The sequence below is a fragment of the Acanthopagrus latus genome, chromosome 15 (assembly GCF_904848185.1).
Source record: "Acanthopagrus latus isolate v.2019 chromosome 15, fAcaLat1.1, whole genome shotgun sequence".
Taxonomy (NCBI): domain Eukaryota; kingdom Metazoa; phylum Chordata; class Actinopteri; order Spariformes; family Sparidae; genus Acanthopagrus; species Acanthopagrus latus.
This window is the reverse complement of record NC_051053.1, coordinates 643,757-665,983: the sequence shown is the minus strand read 5'-3', so window position 1 is coordinate 665,983 and position 22,227 is coordinate 643,757. Positions and strand designations below refer to the sequence as shown.

The 22,227-nt window shown below is 43.1% G+C and overlaps 1 protein-coding gene and 1 long non-coding RNA gene across 10 annotated transcripts; one reads left to right on the top strand and one right to left on the bottom strand.

The window, feature by feature from the left end:
• Positions 1–361: 361 nt before the first annotated feature.
• On the bottom strand, positions 362–5,601 carry LOC119033141. Its single transcript, XR_005079179.1, has 3 exons — positions 5,407–5,601; positions 1,444–1,540; positions 362–1,238 (listed from the first exon to the last, which is right to left on the bottom strand). It is a non-coding gene; the product is annotated as an uncharacterized LOC119033141 (long non-coding RNA).
• Positions 4,480–17,585, top strand: LOC119033135 (gametogenetin-like). 9 transcript variants are annotated; one of them, XM_037122779.1, is made up of 13 exons: positions 4,480–4,531; positions 6,208–6,885; positions 7,007–7,074; positions 7,206–7,370; positions 7,575–7,613; positions 7,733–7,861; positions 7,952–8,029; positions 8,151–8,253; positions 8,351–8,431; positions 8,504–8,584; positions 8,803–8,889; positions 17,266–17,347; positions 17,432–17,585. In XM_037122779.1, the coding sequence occupies exons 2-9, from the start codon at positions 6,882–6,884 to the stop codon at positions 8,386–8,388; spliced, it is 624 nt and encodes a 207-aa protein (XP_036978674.1). In that variant the 5' UTR covers positions 4,480–4,531; positions 6,208–6,881; the 3' UTR covers positions 8,389–8,431; positions 8,504–8,584; positions 8,803–8,889; positions 17,266–17,347; positions 17,432–17,585. The 9 variants fall into 9 exon arrangements, with proteins under 9 accessions (XP_036978674.1, XP_036978673.1, XP_036978667.1 ...); XM_037122778.1 differs by having other exon boundaries at positions 7,206–7,430; positions 8,354–8,431; XM_037122772.1 differs by having other exon boundaries at positions 7,206–7,430.
• The last annotated feature ends 4,642 nt before the right edge of the window (positions 17,586–22,227 follow it).

Sequence of the window (22,227 nt, the reverse complement as noted above, 5' to 3'; positions counted from 1 at the left end):
GTGTGGTGATAGAAGATATCTGAGAGGGGGGCGTTCATCCCTGTTCAGTGTGTCCAGCAGTGAGACAGCAGCGTATCACAATGTCGTCACTCAAAGTTGGACACGCAAATAGCTCTGTTGTTGGCTGTAAAAATCAACATCAGTGTCTATATTCTGTCCCAGCTACAGAACAACAGAAAAGACAGTGGTTGCATTTCATTTTTTAATGGCAATGTGCCGGTTGCAGTTCGTGTTAGCTTGTATGTGTGTGCTAACCACTTCACATAGGTTTGGGGTAATGCATATCGAATACAGAGTTTTTGGACCAGCAGGCCAGAAAAAAAGAACAAGTACAAAGTAGCAGCAGGTTTGAATGATGATGTGGAAACTAAATTATATTTGTTTTACCCATGCAAGTTTATACATAATTTGCTGAAAATTGCTGATGTAATTGATTGCCACTGCCTTAGGATTGCTAATATCCAGGGACAGGAGAGGGTCAGCAGGATGCCCAACACTGCTACTGGGTCCTGGTTTGTCCTCATGGATGAGGTGTCAGGACAGAGGCCTTCCACTGCCCTCTCTGTCCTAACTGCCTCCGTCCCTGAGGGCACACCAGGGCCAAGTGACCAGGAGGAGGAGGATCAAGACGATGAGGAGTAGGAGGAAAGCCAGGGCCCAGAAGGAAGAGGAGGAGGGAGGATGGAGGAGGACATGAGGCTGCACAGAGGATGGAGAGGCTCTTCTCTGCTCCAGAGGACAATCCTTTCATTATTTCAGTTATTTAGTTCATTTATGAGTTCTTTAAAGTTATTTGTTTATAATTGTACATTTTATGTAATTCATGTAATAAAATATTTTATTCTATTGTTATATGTTGTCTATTCTATTTAGTATTTACAATTTAAGTACAATTTATAACAGCAGTGCTACTTTTCAGGGACAACATGGGATTGAATGTTTTCTTTAAGGTCTTAACATTTACAACTATTTACAAAATTGCAGCATAAATAACTATTTACAGATTATTATTTACTATTAACAAAAACAATTATGATTAAAAACAATATTAAACAGTTACAGATGATATACAGTAACAGGCTGAGCAGGAGTCCCTGCAGTGCTGCTGGGCTGGATGGTGTCAGTGGGACATCATCTGGGTCGGTACTCAGGGTGTTTGGGGGTCCAGTGTCCTCTGTCCACCACATCGTCCATCAACTGGGTCTGCAGTTCTGACTCAATCAATGGCTGCAATGTCACTAAGAATGATTTAGGAAAGAGGCAAGAATTTTAACACTTTAAATAGTAATATTGCCTTTAAATTAATATAAAACCATATGTGACAATGAACAGTTTATATGTCAGCATTAACGCAAAGTATTGGTATGTTAATTACCCCAAACTGTTAGCTAGATAATAATGATAATAATGATAACATTACTGCGGGTTCAATAACAGGTTTACCTCTCCATGGTCCTCTCAGCCGGAGATAAATCAGATACACCAGCCGCTTCTCCTCTTCCTCCACGTGGCGGGGAATCAAAAAGGAAATCAGGAATTCCTGCAAATCGGAACAAATCTGACAGTCAAACTTTACTCTTCTTGCCAGTTTCACGGACCTGGGCTGCACAAATAGTGATAGTAGGGACAGGAACATCTGGTGACGCAACTAGGAAATGCTCCAAAGGGTAGATTGTTCCATTTAACAAAAGTTGACGGGGCCTGCAGGGCGCACCAAAGTACACTCCTTCAGGGAGACTGCAAAGGGCGGGTCCTTGAAGTGTGCAGACCCTGAATTGAGACACAGCCTCAGAGTGTATTTGTTTGTCTAAGTGCAGGAGTGTTTGCGAGTGTGCGTGTGCCTGGCTAAAACCAGAGCAAGAATGTCTATGCTTAGGGAAGCAGTAGGGCTGAGCTGCCCTTTCTTTACTTCTGTTTTCTCCTGTTTTTTTTATTAGAGTGGGGAGTCAGTATCAGCACTTGTCTTTTTCTTTTCTTTTCTTTTCTGTAGGGATTAGGTAGATTTCGGGCTCCAGAGGTTAGATTGGTTTTGTTTGTTGTTTTAGGCCCGGGCTCACCCTGAAGCCATGCTTTATAACTTGTACATACATACTCTTTACTGACACCGTGTTTGGGTGTTGGTTATTTATGTTGGGCTCAGCTCCCTAGACCAAGCATAACACAGCTATGCTGAGGAAGGTGCGATTCTCGTGTCGTGTTGACATTACGATAGATTACCAGCGGCTTCACAACATCCCACTGGACATAGCAAGACCGTCGGGCACACCCTGGATTGTTGTCAGGCCGGAGAGATGCCGAGGGCAGCGCAGAGAGCGGAGGCTGCGGGGGCAGCCTACTAGCATGGCTAAGGAAACAGCCCTACAAACCCCTGCTAATAAGCATCTTCATCACAAATGCCAGGTCCATTGTCCACAAAACTGACGAACTGGAGTTGCTGATGACAAACAACCGTAACATCCATGACTGCAGTGTGATGATCATCACAGAAACCTGGCTACACCCGCTCTTTCTGGACTCGGCCATTCGGCTAACCGGCCACTCCATTCACCGCTTCAACAGGAATAAAAGCTCTGGTGAGAGCAGAGGAGAGGGGCTCTGTATTCTTGTTCTTAAGGACTGCTGTACAAGCAGTAGAGTCATACACACACACACACTGCTTCCCTGACCTGGAAGTATTGACTGTACAGTGTAGGCCCTTTTACATGCCCAGAGAGCTCACAACGGTGATCTTAGCTGCTGTGTACATCCCAACAGATGCTAATTAGTGTGAATGCTGAAGGCATTCACACTAATAATAATAATGATAATATATAATAATAATAATAAACTATTGTTCTTCTGGAATTTATTAGCGGGCTGTGCTCGCCAGCCCACTATGGACACCTCTATAGCAGACCTATAGGGTGTCCATAGTGGGCTTCGCGAAAAACGGCGAAAAATTTCCCATAAGGAATGAATGGGACGGGGTCAAAAACGTTGCAAATCTGCAACGTTTTTCAAACATCTCCTGCTCTGGCATATGTACGCCTAGAAACACCATTCAAACTTTAAAACGTAGGCACAAGTCTCGACTATTTAAGTTGTATTTGAACTTTTTTCCTACGATGTATAGTTTTTGAACTCTGACCCCTTAACGATGATGAGTGATTTGGGGAAAATTCAGGGTTTTCAATGAGTGTGTATGGCGGAATGTTCGCACAGCAGAGTGCAGGAGACCAACTGACAGAGTGAGAGAGACTCAAAAATAAACTCAGAAATTTTTCCTTCCGTGACGATCCCGGCCACAAATTACACTCAATAACAGTGTTGTGTTGTTCCAGAGTTGTAGCCACACTTGTCTTCTCTCTCACAATGTGTCCGCTTTTTCGGTCGGATTTACGGTTTTTGAATTATCTGCCTCTGACCGACCAGAGTAGCTCTCACTGGCTCCATTGAGCTTGTTCTTTAAGGCCTTGAGCCTGAAAGGGCTGAGAAATCAGCTGTCCCAGTCCGTTACCAGGGGTGGTCGGCAACGATCACCATGGCAACCGAGATCAGCTGGGCCAACAGAGAGAGTGACAGACAGACATGCACACAAATACAGACACAGTATATTTCCCAACATTTAAACTATATTTAACGATTAATTTTTCATTCATTTAACTTGCGGCTCGACCAGACTCAGTATGCTGTTATTCAACTCTGAAGAATGTTAATTTTTCGCGACGCTAGTTGCGAAAAACTGTGAAAAGTTTCCCATAAGGAATGAATGGGACGAGGAAATGGGACCCCTCTAAAGCAAAGCAATAGGGGCCTATAGAGGGCTGTGCGGAGCACAGCACCACTAATAAGAAGAAAGAGTGACAGATTAAGTAATGAGTCAGTTTAATACACACACACACACACACACACACACACACAGACAGACACACACAAACACACACACACACACACACACACACACACACACATGCACACAAACACACATACACAGTATATATCCCAACATTTAAACTATATTTAACGATTATCTTTTCACTCATTAAAGCCTTCATAATCCATCAGCTGAAAAAAATAAACTGGAATGCTGTCTTAAATTTGTGTTGAAAAGCACTTTTAAGGTATTAATATTATCAATAATATTAATTAATTCATAGTAACATTTTCATTAATGTATTTTATCATGATACGCAAACAAAATAAATAAAACATATATTGTTTTATGTTATTTAATAACATATAACATAATAATTCAACATCAGTCAATTAATATCATTATTAATTAAGTGTTCTAATTAACATTGATGTTTTGTTACCGTATTATATTCTAATACATTCATAAAAATATATATAAATAATGGATGCAGCAAAGTATGGTCGTCCGGAGTCTGTGTCAAGTGCACAGATTATCAGCCATCTCATTGGACAAATCACCTCGGATACAGATGACAGACAACACAGGAGAACTCTGATTGGACAGTTGTGTGTGCATTATTTTTGGATATAAAACCACTGATCCGGCTCTGCTCGATACCCTTTGACCTCATCGTAGGTAAGTACCTGTTATGTCTGATATTAGCATACTGAAATCATTAATAAAAATGGCTTTTATTGAAGCTAGACATTACTATCTATCTCATGATCATGATAACTCATGATTTTGGGAAAAAAAATGAATGTAATTGTTAATGATCGGTCTGTTTCAGCAATATTAATCCGGGGGTACTTGGCTCAAAGTCACCGCTGTTGGCTTCGAGCGCGGCCTAATGTTTTATATAGCGGAGCCGAGTAGCGCCGTTAGCTCGTCTTAATATTGTTGTATTGAAACAGACTGACGGAGCTCCGTTAGTGGAGTGTCAAGTGCACAGTTAGCTAACGTTAGCTGTTAGCTCCGCTACCCGGAGCCCAGTAGCTCCGGGCCAACAGCAGAGTGTCAAGTGCACAGATAGCTAACAGCTAACGGACCTCCATTAGCTGTTAGCTCCGCTACCCGGAGCCCGGTAGCTCCAGGCCAACAGCGGTTAGCAAAGCTATAGGGGTCCACAAGTATATAATATGTCTGTCTCGGTAACAGTAACGGGGCTCCGGCAGTCTGTTTAAATACAACAATATTAAGACGAGTTAACGGCGCTACTCGGCTCTGGTATGTAAAACATTAGGCCACGATCTAAGCCAACAGCGGTGACTTTGCTTTTTCTGTAAAGAAACATTAACCGGAGTGAAAAGCTAAGTGCGCTAACTGTGCTAACATCCGTACACCTTTAACAAAAGTGAGGTAATTGAATCTAAACATTACTATCTCGTGATTTTGGGAAGATTAATTGTTTATGGTCGATGTGTTTCTATATAAGGCCGATCTGTTTATATATAAGATCACTGAGCTAAAAGCTAAAATGTTAGGCCGCGCTAGATGCTAACTGCACGAACCTTGTCTTTGTTCTCTCGCAGCGCGAAGGATAGCCATTAGCTAGATGCTAACTGCGCGAACCCTCGCCTTTGTTCTCTCGCGGCGCGAACCGTAGCCATTAGCTAGATGCTAACTGCGTGAACCTTGGCCTTTGTTCTCTCGCAGCGCGAACGGTAGCCATTAGCTAGACGCTAACTGTGTGAACATTGGCCTTTGTTCTCTCGCGGCGCAAACGGCAGCCATTTTTCTCTCTGGGTGCAAACTGTACTGTCATGTTTAGATCCTTAACACGGGTCAGATTTGTAGTTGGAGATATTACACTCACTATTTTGGGATTTTTTTTGTTTGTTTTATCTGGTTTCATACAAGAATATTAACACAAGCTAAAAGGTGTATTTCATATCTAATTGTAGATTGTGACTAGTATTTGATACTCCCTTCTGTCTACTGAAAAACACATTTCTCCTGTTTGTGATAAGATGTGATTAAATGCCTAATTCTATGTAGTTAGATAAATATCATACTTTAGATGTACCATACACTTTTACAATCTAACTTGATTAAATAGAAAAAGGAAGCATTTTCATACATGACTATTTTTGCTTTTGGTAATAAATGTGCATTCAGATGTTGATAAAATCCCGTACATTTGATGAAGTTATTGTTAACTTGTGTGTTATATTTATCATGTCATAGTAATTCTTTGTTCTTAGGAATAAACTATTTGATACTGTGTAGTACAACATTGATATAGTATTTTAATTATCATTTATAGTATTTATTAGTAATTTATCTTTTTATTGCCTATTGTCTTTGATAAGATTAAAGGGTTCCTGTGCTGAGAGTGACCGCTGACAGCTGAGTGTGACCATCATCCATTGCCCTCAACCTTCACAGAGCAGTATCACCACATCACCTACACACACACAATCACCACATCTTCATCTATTTATCAAATTTCATTTTATATATAAGATTATATTAGGTTGTCTTAGATTAGTTTACGTTACATTAGGTGGTTTAGGTCAGTTTGACAAGCATTTCATGTTGTTTGTCCTGTATTCTTGGTAGTTAAACAACACTAGAAGTACATTGACTACTTTAATAAGATTAATTGTATGAACTTTCAAAAAATGTGTACTAAATGTGGTGTGTGTGATTTTGAATGAAACTGTCATTGGTGTTCTCTAAAATTTTGATTAAGCCCGATTCCTCACTGCTGTGAGTAGCCGCTGGCCGGAGGTAAGCATTTATTTCATGTCTCGCTTGTCCTGTATTCTTGGTAGTTAAACAACACTAGAAGTACACTGACTACTTAAATTAGATTAATTGTATGAGCTTTTGGTGTGTGTGATTTTGAATGAAACTGTCAGTTGGTGTTTTCTAAAATTTTGTTTCCTACAGGTCTTTGTGGTGGACTCCCCCCCCCCGCCTGAACGAGGACGAGGAGCACCAGAGGGCCCTTCGCCATGCGTACCATCGCGTGACAGCTCGTATGGGTAAGTAACAAAAAAATATCTTGTCAATTAAAACAAGTAAAAGAAATGTACTTAAAAATGTCTGTGATGAACTTAGTGATATATGTGTGAATATTGTAATGACTTTTTTTTATGTTTTTAGGTTTGAGGTACTTCTCTGCGGAGGAGTACTTCCCCCGTACGCGCTTGGATCTGTGGAGCAGAGACGGCGTAAGTAGAGTATATGTGTGATAGAAAAGGTCTAATTTGCTATAATTTCTTGTGTCTATATGAAACAGTCGACACGAGCTACCTTTGAAGTTAAACTGTCTGTAAATGGATTTGTATTGTCATGTCTGTAGGTTCACCTGAGCGACCGTGAGGGGATGGGGATCCTCACCCAGCTGCTGTGGGCCTCCACGGAGCAGTTCCTCGAGACACCACCACCACCTCCCCCTCCCCCGGTGTCTCCTACTCCTTCACAGCCGCTTAGGAAGGTTTCTCCTAAGCTGGTTGTGAAGGGAGAGGGACGTGCTCCTCTGTCTCCTAACCCTTTCCAGTGGAAGGTCGTTGGTCAGAGCAGCAAGGTTAGTAGGGTTTTTTTTTTTATTATTATTATTTGATATTATATTATGTGTCTTTTACATGTGTTTGTGTACATTTTGGTTCACGGGTTCACAGTCATAACTAAAAAGCACCTATTTAATCAAATATGTGATGTGCTTTCCCAGCCGCAGGTTCCTGGTCCGGCCAGCGTGGCTCAGCAGCAGGTGACTTATTTTTTTTTATTTTATTTTTTTTCACAACAAGTTAACTGGTTAGTATTTAAACTTTGTGTATTTGACCCAACAAATATTCATTTGTCTTTGTGGTGTTTTGTCTTCCACAGGAGAAGGAGTCCTTCCTTCCACTGAACCCACGGTGGTTCAGTTGCACAACCCTTTCTGCTATGGAGGAAGTGTCTCCTTCTCAGCTGTCTGACGTGGTGGACGTCCCGTCTCCTCCAGCGCGCAAGAAGGTAAATTGTGTGACATCGCTTCTCAGCTGTATTATAAAATTCCCCTTGTTCCCGACAGTTACTGGTTCTATGTTTTATTTGACGGTGCAGGTGGCCTCCCCAGCGGCAGCCAGCCGTCATAGGACCACGGAGAGACGCCCCCCCCGCCACCAGTCTCCTGTGAACAACGTATGTTACACAACTGACGCACATAGTCAGGGTATACAGTTGAAACAGTGTCTTCATGGAGACATAACTACATTGTCCACTCTGTCTGAATTTTTATATATTTGTTCTCATCTGTCAACAGCAGGTTGGATCCCCTCCAGCCAGGCTGTCACGGAGACTGGAGGACGACGGCCCCTCCAGCCCGGTTCCTCGGTCCAGGACCACGGATGGATTAACTTACCAACGTATGTTACTCTCTGACACAAGACACACTCTCACTCAGAACATACAGTGTGTTCACTGAGACGCGTGAAGTTTAACATATTTGTTCTCATGTGTCAGCAGCTGGTTGGATCCCCTCCAGTCAGGTTGTCCTGTAGTTTGGGTGATCCGGCGACCCCCTGCTGTTCACAGGTTGCTAAGGTAAAGATTATTCCTATTGAATAAAGTTCATAATGTCGTTAAAGTCTTCATCTAATTGTTATTTGTTCTCAGGTGGCCAGGATGAAGACCCCTTCACCGGTTGGACCATCCCAGACCATTAAAGCTGCCTGTCACTCTCCTCGCCCAGTTAAGGTATTTACTCCACAACAGACACACACAGAACGTTTACTGTAAAATGCTGTAACTACATTAAACTGTTTCATTTAACATCTCTGTTACTATTATCTCTCGCTGCAGTTCACAAATGTCAGTGAGTAATTGAAATAAATTTGGAAAACTTTTCTTGTATCAACTTGCTGCTTTGTGTTGCCTCATGTCTAGATATTAACTGGTGTTATTACTTATCACAGACCGTCAGGACACCAGTTCCCTCATCGTCCTGCTGGCCCTGGATTATCGATGACCGACTTGCCACCTCTCATTCCCCTTCTAAAGAGGTAAGGACATTTACATTTGGGTTTATTGTGGGCTTAAAGTGTTTGTTAGAGGTAAAGTGTGGTTTACTTTGAACTGAAATGCAAAAGGAAGGGAAGGAAATGAAGGAGGGAATTAATTACTATTTATGAATGTTTTCATGTGTAAATGGTGTGACACACGTACAAGGGATGTATCAGAGTTAAAGGTCCTTTAAAGCCTCCTTCAAACTTTGGTCAAGATGACAAGGGGTGACAAAGGTTTATGATGGTCTCAAAACATTTAAATTTGAAATATGGAATAATCTGTGTTTAGTAATGTGTTCAAGTCAAGTATGATTAGAATAATAATCATTTGTATATATGTAAGATTATCTATATGGTAATTTGATCAGGAAAAATTGGTGGAAATGATATTGTATAATCGGATAGTTAATTTAAAGCTGCAGTAGGTAAAATGTTTTTAGTCACATTTGCTTAAACTGTCACTCTGCTATGACTGCAGTATATGTAATGGTTAATTACTACAACTAATAATCTTAACTAGGCTTATGATTATGCTAATAAATCCTTTATGATAATGATAATTTGTTATATTTCAGGTGCCGCTTAGTGCTAGTATTAGGGCTAGTCATAGTCAGAGTGACATGAGGTACAGGAAGTTCTCCAGGAACCACCAGTGTACCTGCATGTCCCTGACTTTTCTGGCTTATCTGAACGAGGGCTGTCAGTTTAACACTGCTGTCCTTGATAGAGTGCTGGCAAAGGGAGGTTCACTTTATGTAGGTGTAAAACAGCTGATCCAGGAAAAAAGATTCCGCAGTGACCATCTCGCTGTGGAAGAACTGCCCAAACAAGTCCTGACTGACACAGATATGTGTAACGTCCACATGCCTGAAATCAGGTGTGGACTTGTGGAAGCCAGGCTTGGTATCTGCCCCTTGCCACACAGTTAGAGTGTCTGTCAGGTGACGTTAATCTGGCTTTAGTCATAATAAGTCCAGAGTGTATTGCAGTTTTCCGTGACCACTCAGGCAGGTATGGTGTGTTTGATTCACACTCAAGAAGTGTGATGGGCTTACCTCACCCCCACGGAACTGCAATTATGAAGACTTTCTCAAAAATCAGTGACTTGGCTGACCACCTGCACAAACTCTTTGCAAATCGTGGACCTTCTGCCAGTTATGAGTTTGTTCCAGTGTCATTTGAAGCCATTGGTTCAGGAGAACGCCCTCAGGCATCTCTGGCACACAGTGTATCCAGAACAGCTCTCCCACCAGTAGCAGAGCGTGTCCACAAGACGGCTCCTGCACCACCAGCAGCAGAGCGTGTCCACAAGACGGCTCCTGCACCACCAGCAGCAGAGCGTGTCCACAAGACGGCTCCTGCACCACCAGCAGCAGAGCGTGTCCACAAGACGGCTCCTGCACCACCAGCAGCAGAGCGTGTCCACAAGACGGCTCCTGCACCACCAGCAGCAGAGCGTGTCCACAAGACGGCTCCTGCACCACCAGCAAAAGAACATTTCACAAAATTGCCAAAGCAACAGCGACGAAGAGCGATGCGGAAAGCCAGCAAAAACCAAAACGCATTACTCTCTGGTGAAGAAGAAAAAAGGAAAAACGCCCAATATGAAAGGAAAAAATACAGCAGCTGTCCAGAATTTAGGAGAAAAAAGCTCCAAGCACAAAGGAGAAGATATGCCCAAGACAGTCTCCATCAGAAACAGCGATTACTGTCCTTCAAACGTTACTATGACAATGTTCAAGATAAGAAGAAAGAAGAAGTCGTCCGAAGATACAGGGAAGATGCTGTTTTCAGGCAACAACGAAAGACTTACATTACAAAGAAATACAAGGAAGATGCCACGTTCCGCACCAGACAAAAGAAACACATTCGAGATAGATACGAGGAAGATGCCACGTTCCGAACCAGACAAAAGAAACACATTACAGATAGATACCAGTCAGATGCAGCGTTTCGGAGCAGACAAAAATTTGGCATGTCTCAGAGGTATAACACGGATCAAAGCTATAGCCAAAAGAAAAAGCAAGATTTCAATCTTAGATATCACAGTGATCCAGAATTTAGACGTCATTTTAATCAACGTTGTAACCAGCAGAGAGGAACCAAATTGGCCACAAATGCTGCCTTTAGCATATTTTACAAGATGCAGAGAGCGCTTAGAATCAGGAGAAAATACAGACAAATTGTGCTCCACCGCCCCCAGCCCCTTATTGATCCGGTGATGGAAGCAGCCATAGCTGCCTTTCGTGAGTCAATTAGACATGGACCCACATACATTTGTACCGTTTGTAACAGAACCATGTTTCCTAATCAGGTCAAAGAATGCAAAAGACAAAAATATTGTAAACACGCAAAAGTCGCAGCAGCATGCTTGACAGGAAACTATGTTCACTTTTGTGACAGTGACTGCTCTACCCCTTGCTCTGTGCCACAAGAGAGGCTGCATGAGTGGATATGCTACACCTGCGACAGCCACCTTTGCAGAGGATGCATACCACCCATGGCAGTGGTAAACAATTTGGAGTTGGCGCCCATCCCCCCAGAATTGGCTGCACTTAATGTGCTTGAGAGGCAGCTGATTGCAAAAATCTTGCCATTTGCAAAAATTGTTGCTCTGCCAAAAGGCCAACAGAGAGCAGTCCACGGAGCTGTTGTGTGTGTTCCATCAGAGGTGGAAGCGACCGTCAACAGTCTCCCAAGGCCCAGAGCAGAAGCGCAGCTGCTTCAAGTGAAATTGAAAAGGCACATCAAATACAAAGGTTACCAGCACTTTTACAACGTTAATATGAAGAATGTGCTAGCTGGTCTTGCGAAATTGAAAGAGACACATTCAGAATATAAAGACGTGTTTATCGATGAGACTGCAACTTTTGACTGTCTGCTCGAAGAAGAGGAGCCCATCGAAGAAGAGGAACCCAGACAAGAAGACGAGCTCGGACAAGAAGAGGAACCCAGCATCCCAGAAGAAGATGGGGATGTCGATTTGGAAGAAATTTTTAAAAGCCAAAACGAGCCGGGACAGTTAGAGGCAGATGAGGAAGAACAGGAGGAGCTGAGACCAGGCCTCTCCCTGGACACTTGCATGCAGCCCCCCGACATTGCACAGGAAATCCTTTCATATGGCGACGGAGTATTTAGCGTTGCACCCGCGCAAGGCAACAAACCAGTTGGTTTTTTCACCATACCCAAGTTAGAGGCCATGGCTTTTCCTGTACAATTTCCGACAGGAGAGAACACGTTAGATGAAGCTAGAACCGTCTCCCTGTCCCCGAGCCTCTACTTTAATTCTAGGCTCTTTGCTGCAGATACGCGTTTTGCAAGTGACCAGAGTTATCTTTTCTTTGCGCAGTTTGTTACAGAGACTCACCTCGCGACAAATAGTATGTCTATACAAATGCGCAAAGGAAAGTCGAAAACCAAAGACGGCCGTAGGATTAACAATGTCATGCTCCAGGATGAGATAGAACGGCACATCATGAGCCAAGACGCAACCAGGTTCATGCAGCCTCTTAGAGGCACTCCAGCCTATTGGAATAAAACGCTTAAAGATGTGCATGCCATGGTTCGTCAAATTGGAAAACCAACATTTTTTGCCACATTCTCCGCTGCTGAGATGAGATGGCCTGAGTTCATAGAGGCCATCAAAGCTCAGCAAGGTGAACAAGGGCTGTTTTCAGATTTGGATTGGAAATCAAAATGTGACATTCTGAGAAGTAACCCCATCACAGTAATGCGCATGTTTGAAAAGAGAGTAGAGGCTCTCATGACGATTGGTGAAGTGGAAGATTATTTTTATCGCGTTGAGTTCCAAGCCAGGGGAAGCCCGCACATCCACATGCTCATTTGGATCAAAGATTCACCAAAATTTGAAGAGGACCCCGATAGACACGTCATGGAATTTATAGATAGATACATTAGTTGCAAAATGCCCGACCCTGACACAGATCCGGAACTCCACAAAATAGTGTCAGAGGTTCAGGTGCACAGCAGGAAACATTCAAAGTCCTGTAAGAAGGGAAATGTAGCCTGCAGGTTTGGCTTTCCAAAACTACCGATGGACAAAACATTCATCACCAGGCCCCCCACTATTAATTGCCACCAAAAAGAGGATCAAGATGATGCAGACTTCGAAGCGCAAATAGAGGAGCAGAAAAGGGCCCTCGCAGAAAGGCAAAAATTGGCTAAACAAACGCTCCAACCAGTTAGAGATCTGCTTATGGATCCAGGCGCTTCGTTCAGCAGTTTGACAGACTTGCTTTGCCAGTGCAACTTGACTTACGAGCAATACTTTGCCGCCGCGCAGCGCCTGGCAAACACCCATGTCGTGATGCTGAGGCGCCATCCAAATGATTGTTGGGTTAATACCTACAATCCTGATTTGCTTAGAGCGTGGAACGCAAACATGGACATCCAGTACGTCATAGACGACTACAGCTGCATCATGTACATGATGTCATATGTAGCGAAACCGGAGCACGAGATGACGGAATTCCTTAAGAACGTCATCAAGGATGTAAAGACATCTGATGTTAACAAGCGCGACGAAATGAAACAAATTATGCAGGCCTACTCTAAACACAGAGAGGTCAGCGCTCAAGAGGCTGTAGCCCGTACCTGCAGCTTACGCCTCAAGAAGTGCTCCCGATCCGTGGTGTTTATTCAGACCGATGAGGAAGGTCTGAAAATGAGTCACCCTATGAGTAGACTGGAAAGAATGGAACCCGGATCAGTGGATGTATGGATGTCGGGGTTGCCTGAAAAATACGTCAACAGACCTCTCACTCGAGAGTTTGAACGTATGTGCCTGGCCGAGTTCGCGTCAGACTACAGGGTAGTCTACGGCCAGCAAACGGAAAGCCCGAATGCCATTCCATTGTTGAACGATGAAGGATTTATTCTAAAGAGAACCGTAGGAAAACCAGCAATCATTAGATTTACTCGCTTCTCTGAGGAAAAAACTCCAGAGAAGTTTTATAGAACATTGCTGAAACTTTATCTCCCACATCGATCCGACGCCGATCTGAGAGATGACGCGTACCCCACTTATGAAGAGTTTTATAAGTGTAGCGACAAGTGGGGTATGAGAGTAGAGGAAATAGTGAGGCACAACAAAAAACGTTATGAGGGCCAAGGAAAAAACATGGAAGCTGCGTTTCAACAGCTTCAGGTGTGCGGTCCTCTCGTGAATGCTTGGAACTCTTTCGCGCCCGAAGTTGAAGTTGACCGGCTGGAGTGCCTGGCTGAATGTGAACCTTGCGATCAGGAGCAAAACGGTGAAGATGTCCCAGAATTTGGCACTAAGAAGGAAAAGGGGAGCTCTATGCCTAGAATAGATGCTCCAGCGTTGAGTCCAGACTTTGTTAGGAAAATGTACCAAAGTCTGAACGAAACTCAGGCTTCCGTTTTCTACACTGTTCGACAGTGGTGCTTTGAACTAGTCTGGGGCCACAATCCAGAACCATTTTATTACTTCCTGTCGGGAGGGGCTGGATGTGGCAAATCGCATGTGATTAAGTGCATTCACCACGAGGCAACGAGAATTCTGCGCGAGCTCCCGAGATTTCGGGACCACGCAGACATGTCCCAACCCGCAGTGCTGCTGACCGCGTTCACAGGTACAGCAGCATTTAACATATCAGGCAACACGTTGCACTCCATTCTCAAATTACCAAGGTCCTTGAAGCCACCTTATCAAGGTCTTGGGAATGCACTCGACGAAGTCAGAGCAACACTGGCGAACGCTGAGATTCTCATCATCGATGAGGTATCCATGGTCTCTAAAGAGCTATTTGCCTACGTGCATTGGCGATTTCAGCAGATCAGGGGTAATCGGAAGCCATTTGGAGGCATGTCTGTCCTTGCTGTAGGTGACTTTTATCAGCTGCCGCCCCTTGGTAAAGCCAAGCCACTGTGTGTGTACGAGGAGACTGAGTTTGATCTCTGGAAGGATAACTTCAAAATGGTCACCCTGACAGAGATCATGCGACAGAAAGAAGATCGAGCTTTTGCTGAACTCTTGAACCGTCTCAGGGTGAAGCAAAAGGAAGATTCTTTGTTAGATGAAGACAGGCTCTTGCTTACACAGGCAGTGGCTGATAATCAGCATTGCCCAGCCCTGAGTCTACACATCTACGCCACAAACAAAGAGGTAGACCGTCACAACGCCGACATCGTAACTGCTTCCTACAAGGATGCGATTGCCGTTATGTTGATCCGAAATTTAGATGTGGAAGACGGCCTTGTTAACGGTACATTTGGAACCATTTCTAACATTGTAATTAGAGAACCGGAAGGCGTGAAGATGATTGGACTCCTGCTGGACAATCCTACAGCAGGACAGAGATACCGCAAAAAAATCTTAGGTCCCTCAGATGACTCGGTGTACATCGAAAGATCTGAGGAGAACCTAAGTAACAAGAAAGGGGTTGTTCGACGGCAGTTCCCCATGAAATTAGCTTTTGCTTGTACGGCCCACAAAGTTCAAGGAATGACCATGCCGTCGGCGGTTGTGTGTCTGAAGCGTGTTTTTGAACCTGGTATGGCGTACGTTGCGCTCAGCCGCACGACCTCGCTTCAAGGTCTCACCATCCTTGACTTTGATGAGAAAAAAATTTATGCTGACCCCAAGATCAAGACAGCCCTGGAAAGTATGCCTCATGCATCTTTCCAGAGCTGTAGACCATTGTTAACGTTTTTGAAATCTATACAACAAACGCCAAAGGTTTTGACAATTGTCCACCACAACACGCAGGGTCTGCCATGTCACATGGTGGACCTGAAAGCACATCACGAGCTCCAACAAGCAGATGTGCTTTGCCTTACAGAGACACATTTGTCAGGGTCCTCTGTAGCTGAAATTTTTCAATTGGAGGGGTACACCATGTTCACACGTAGCAGACAGCTGTCTTACAACAGCTGTGTGAACATGGCCAAAAAAGAGGGAGGTGGAGTTGCGATGTACTGTAGAGACACTGTGCAAGCAGAGCCTCGCAGGTACATGCAACAGGTCACTGATTTGGAGTTTGTTGTCCTTAAAATTGAGGCTCCAGTCAAAGTGCTAATAGCGACTGTGTACAAACCGCCAAGTTTTCAACTGGGAATCTTTCTCCAAAACTTGAAAAACCTCTTGGACTCATTGGACATGTTAAATCACCAGCCCATCATTGTTTGTGGCGATTTTAATGAGGACCACCTTTTAAATGGAAAAAAAAGTATCAAAGATTTGTTTCAGTCCAGAGGTTACACTCAATTAGTAGCAAATTCGACAACCGAAAAGAACACACTGATTGATCACATTTACATTTCACATCCTGATAAATGTCTTCAATCAGGTGTTCTCCAAACATATTACAGTTACCACAGTCCAGTTTATTGTATTTTGACTGAGTAATGACTTATCCCCAGCTGTTACGTCCAAGACCTGTTGTGCCACGTTTTTACAGCGTACCAGGAGCTGTGGTCCTCTCCGGGTGAGTATAGCATCCGAGTGTTTCTGATTTCAGTTTGTGGTTGATCTCCCTGGTTAGTTAGGGAGTGTGCCAGCTGGGCAGAGCAATCTGTCCTTCCATCGGTGTACTATTTGTTATTTTGCCTTTTTTATTTTCGAGGCAATCCTGGGTGGAGACATGTTTCTCTGGTGGGGGCGAGCATTTCAGGGCCTTGGTCATTTGGCTGAGGTTTACTGAAGTTTTGCTTTAAAGAAGCCTCGAGCCCAGCACGTCTCAGAAGATAGTTAGGTTTAGTTTGGAGTTAGGCAGGTACCAGGGGGCTTGCTTCATTTGCACTCGGAGATTTGCTCACTAGTGATTGATGTCATTTATTTCACTATTTGGTCTTGTTTAGTCTTTTAGTGTGTTTTAGTCTTATGTAATTGTTTTTCATATGTATGTGGTTGCAGTGGCATGTCTTGGCTGGAAATAGTTTAATTGTATAATGTAAATGTGTATGTATGTATTTATTTTAGAATGGGGTCAGCAACTTTTTTCATGTTATTATCTCTTGAGATGATGAGAATGACCGGGCCAGTGTGTTAAATGTTTTGTAATTAATAATTTTGTAAATGCCTTTAAACATTTTTTTAATATATTTATCATGTATTTATTGACATTGTAAAATCTTAACTCATGATGTTCTCATCTATTTAGATGAGAATGGCATGTGTAAGATGTGATGTAAGCTGCAATGTAATAGCTAAGCTCATGTAAGAATTACATTGGCTAAGCTAAGCTTACATAATTGATCATGTAATTATGTAATTTAAGGATGTATGTTTAATGAATCATGTGGGTTTTTTTATTATTCATGTAATGTAATTTTTTTTTTTTTTTTATTTTTTATTTTTTTTTTTCTGCTGGGTTGTTGTCACTACATTAGCTACGCTAATCTTAGCTAATGTAGTGTAGGAGTGTCAGAGAGATGCAGACCAAGCTGCATGTCAAACCAGGTGCATAACAAAGTAAGTATGTCTCTTTTTTTTTTTTTGTTTTTTAAGTGATTGACTTGCATTGAGTGATTTAACTCGATGTCATTGTCTTTCTAGGATGATCCAGTGAGAAGGACCCTCTCTCCAGCAAAGACAACAACCCAGAAGAAAATAAGGGAAGTAATATTTCATTAAATTCTCAGCTTTCACTTAAAATGTTTACATCAGTCTTTTGAACCTGTAACTAATTTATGTCTTTTAAATCTGGCAAAATTTATACAGACTACAAGAAGAAGACCTCCAGAGGACTGCAGCAACAATAAGGAAAGTAATGTTTCCTTTAATTCTCAACTTTCACTTCAAATGTTTCCATCAGTCTTTTGAACCTGTAACTAATGTATGCCTTTTAAATCTGGCTAAATGTATACAGACTACAAGAAGAAGACCTCCAGAGGACTGCAGCAACAATAAGGGAAGTAATGTTTCCTTTAATTCTCAACTTTCACTTCAAGTGTTTCCATCAGTCTTTTGAACCTGTAACTAATTTATGTCTTTTAAATCTATATCATCTCTGTTCCAAGATGTCGGTGTATGCCTGTTGAATTATTAATTATTTGCAAGTTTAGTTTTAGTTTGTGACAATGAAAAGATGAAGACGCTGAGAATATATGGTAGGTGGTGAAATGAACACATTGTAGCATTACATTGTAGTATCATAGCATTGAAAATCCTCATTTCCCATTGACAGTGAATGGGGCTGAGTGAAGAAAATGAAACTTTGTTTTTCAAACATCGACATTTCTGGCATACTTTAACCTGGACACACCATTCGAAGTTTAAAATGTAGATACAAGTCCAAATTATCAACGTGGAATTCAACTTTTGCTCTAGCTTTCATAGTTTTTTCGACCCGGGGCAAAGCGCACAGCCCACTCTCGCGATTCCCCGGCGGGGAATTGTCTAGTTAGTGGTCTGTGCTCGCCAGCCCACTATGGACACCTATATAGCTCTGCTATAGGGTGTCCACTATTACTATTGCTCGCGCCTCTTCTTAATAATATTATTATTTTTCATCCTCCCGCTCTTTTTTGGCACTTAACTAGTCCTGCACCATTTGTCGCACCCAACGAGTCTCGATCTGACTCGGTGTGCTATCATTCAGATTTTTGAAATGCGAATTTTTCGCGTCGTAAGACGCGAAAAACTGCGAAAAATTTCCCATAAGGAATGAATGGGACGAGGTCAAAAATGTCGCAAATCTGCAACGTTATTCAAACATCTCCTGCTCGGGCATAAATTCGCCTAGAAACACCATTCTAACTTTAAAACGTAGGCACAAGTCTCGACTACTTAAGTTGTATTTGAACTTTTTTCCTACGATGTATAGTTTTTGAACTCTGACCCTTTAACGACGATGAGTGATTTCGGGAAAATTCAGGGTTTTCAATGAGTGTGTATGGCGGAATGTTCGTGCAGCAGAGTGCAGGAGACCAACTGACAGAGTGAGAGAGACTCAAAAAAAACCTCAGAAATTTTCTGTTTCCGTGACGATCCCGGCCACAAATTACGCTCAAAAACAGTGATATTTTCCAGAGTTGTAGCCACACTTGTCTTCTCTCTCACAATGCATCCACTTTTTCGGTCGGATTTACGGTTTTTGAATCATCTGCCTCTGACCGACCAGAGGAGCTCTCACTGGCTCCATTCACTCCAATGTTAATCGGGAAGAGGTTTTTCAAAACTGCACCCTTTTTGAGATCGCTCCCGTTACCACATTTCTGACACGAGGACCACGAAACTTGGTGAGCTTGTTCTTTAAGGCATTTCTGGCTTGACCGTGAAAAAATTTTGCTGCTATCATGTACGGTTTTGAAGATATGGCACCGGTTTGACGTGTGAGGCTGAAAGGGCTGAAAAATTAGCTGCACCAGTCCGTTACCGGGGGTGGTCGGCAACGATCACCGTGGCAGCCGAGATCAGCTGGGCCAGCACAGACAGTCTGTCTCTCTCTCTCTATCTGTCTGTGTCTTTCTGTCTCTCTCTCTCTCTCTCTCTATCTTTCTACCTGTCTGTCTGTCTCTCTCTCTCTCTCTCTTTCTACCTGTCTGTCTGTCTGTCTCTCTCTCTCTCTTTCTACCTGTCTGTCTGTCTGTCTCTCTCTCTCTCTGTCTGTCTATCTCTCTCTATCTGTCTGTCTCTGTCTCTCTCTACCTGTCTGTCTCTTTCTCTCTCTCTCTTTCTATCTGTCTGTCTGTCTGTCTCTCTCTCTCTATCTGTCTGTCTGTCTCTCTCTCTCTCTATCTGTTTGTCTCTCTCTCTATCTGTCTGTCTCTCTCTCTCTATATATATATATCTCTGTATCTGTCTGTCTGCCTCTCTCTCTCTCTCTCTCTCTCTCTCTCTCTCTCTCTCTGTCTGTCTCTGTCTTTCTCTCTGTCTGTCTCTGTTTCTCTTCATCTATCTGTTTGTCTCTCTTTCTACCTGTCTGTCTCTGTCTCTATCTGTCTGTTTATTTTACAATCCACTGTACATTGAGAGCCAGTTTTTCTGTCGCTAACTCGTCCCACACCGTTGAGCACACACAAACAAACAATACATCAAAACGTGCAGCTCGATCTGACTCGGTATGCTATCATTCAGTTTTCCAGAATATCAATTTTTCGTGTCGTAAGACGCGAAAAACTACCAAACATCTCCCATAAGGAATGAATGGGACAAGGTAAAAAAAAGTCGCAAATCTTCAACATTTTTCAAACATCTCCTGCTCTGGCATACGTTGACCTAGACACACCATTCAAACTTTAAAATGTAGATAAAACTCCAAATTATCCACGTGATATCATACTTTAGCCTTAGCTTTCGTAGTTTTTTCGTCACGGGCCAAAGCGCACAGCCCACTCTCGCGATTCCCCGGCGGGGAATTGTCTAGTTAGTGGGCTGTGCTCGCCAGCCCACTATGGACACCTCTATAGCTCTGCTATAGGGTGTCCATAACCCATAACCCTAACCCACTATTATTATTGCTCGCGCCTCTTCTTATTAGTGGGCTGTGCTCGCCAGCCCACTATGGACACCTCTATAGCTCTGCTATACTATTATTATTGCTCGCGCCTCTTCTTATTAGTGGGCTGTGCTCGCCAGCCCACTATGGACACCTCTATAGCTCTGCTATAGGGTGTCCATAGTGGGCTGTGCGAAGCACAGCCCACTATTACTATTGCTCGCGCCTCTTCTTAATTAGTGGGCTGTGCTCGCCAGCCCACTATGGACACCTCTATAGCTCTGCTATAGGGTGTCCATAGTGGGCTGTGCGGAGCACAGCCCACTATTGTTATTGCTCGCGCCTCTTCTTCTTATTATTTTTCATCCTCCCGCTCTTTTTCGGCAGCTAACTAGTCCCGCACCGTTTGTCGCACACAAACAAAAAATATATCAAAACGTGCGTCTCGATCTGACTCGGTATGCTATCATTCAGATTTTTGAAATTCGAATTTTTCGCGTCGTAAGACGCGAAAAACTGCGAAAAATTTCCCATAAGGAATGAATGGGACGGGGTCAAAAACGTCACAAATCTGCAACGTTATTCAAACATCTCCTGCTCTGGCATACGTGCGCCTAGAAACACCATTCTAACTTTAAAACGTAGGCACAAGTCTCGACTAATTAAGTTGTATTTGAACTTTTTTCCTACGATGTATAGTTTTTGAACTCTGACCCTTTAACGACGATGAGTGATTTCGGGAAAATTCAGGGTTTTCAATGAGTGTGTATGGCGGAATGTTCGCGCAGCAGAGTGCAGGAGACCAACTGACAGAGTGAGAGAGCCTCAAAAAAACACTCAGAAATTTTCTCTTTCCGTGACGATCCCGGCCACAAATTACGCTCAAAAACAGTGATATTTTCCAGAGTTTTAGCCACACTTGTCTTCTCTCTCACAATGTGTCCGCTTTTTCGGTCGGATTTACGGTTTTTGAATCATCTGCCTCTGACCGACCAGAGTAGCTCTCACTTCCTCCATTCACTCCAATGTTAATCGCGAAGAGGATTTTCAAAACTGCACCCTTTTTCAACTCGCTCGTGTTACCACATTTCGGACACGAGGACCACGAAACTTGGTGAGCGTGTTCTTTAAGGCATTTCTGGCTTGATCGTGAAAAAAATTTGCTGCTATCATGTATGGTTTTGAAAATATAGCACCAGTTTGATGTCCTGCATGTGAGGCTGAAAGGGCTGAGAAACAGCCGTGCCAGTCCGTTAGCGGGGGGGGGGGGGGGTGGGGTCAGCACGGGCACCGGGGCAACCGAGATCAGCTGGGCAAGCACAGACAGTCTGTGGGTGTCTCTCTGTCTATCTGGGTGTCTATGCATATGTCTCTCTTTATCTGTCTGTCTCTATCTGTCTGTCTCTCTCTCTCTCTATCTGACTGTCTGTCTCTCTCTATCTGTCTTTCTGTCTCTCTCTCTCTCTCTCTCTATCTTTCTAACTGTCTGTCTGTCTGGCTCTCTCTCTCTCTCTGTCTGTCTCTGTCTCTCTCTAACTTTCTGTCTATGCATATGTCTCTCTTTATCTGTCTGTCTCTATCTGTCTGTCTCTCTCTCTCTCTCTATCTGACTGTCTGTCTCTCTCTATCTGTCTTTCTGTCTCTCTCTCTCTCTCTCTCTCTCTCTATCTTTCTACCTGTCTGTCTGTCTGTCTGTCTATCTCTCTTTATCTGTCTGTCTCTGTCTCTCTCTACCTGTCTGTCTCTTTCTCTCTCTCTCTTTCTATCTATCTGTCTGTCTCTCTCTCTCTCTCTTTCTGTTTGTCTCTCTCTATCTATCTGTCTGTCTCTCTCTCTCTCTATATATATATATATATATCTCTGTATCTGTCTGTCTGCCTCTCTCTCTATCTCTCTCTCTCTCTCTCTATCT

What these genes read in the sequence shown, in the direction of transcription:
- LOC119033135 (XM_037122771.1), top strand. Translation starts at nt 9,938, where the DNA reads ATGGGCTTACCTCACCCCCACGGAACTGCAATTATGAAGACTTTCTCA.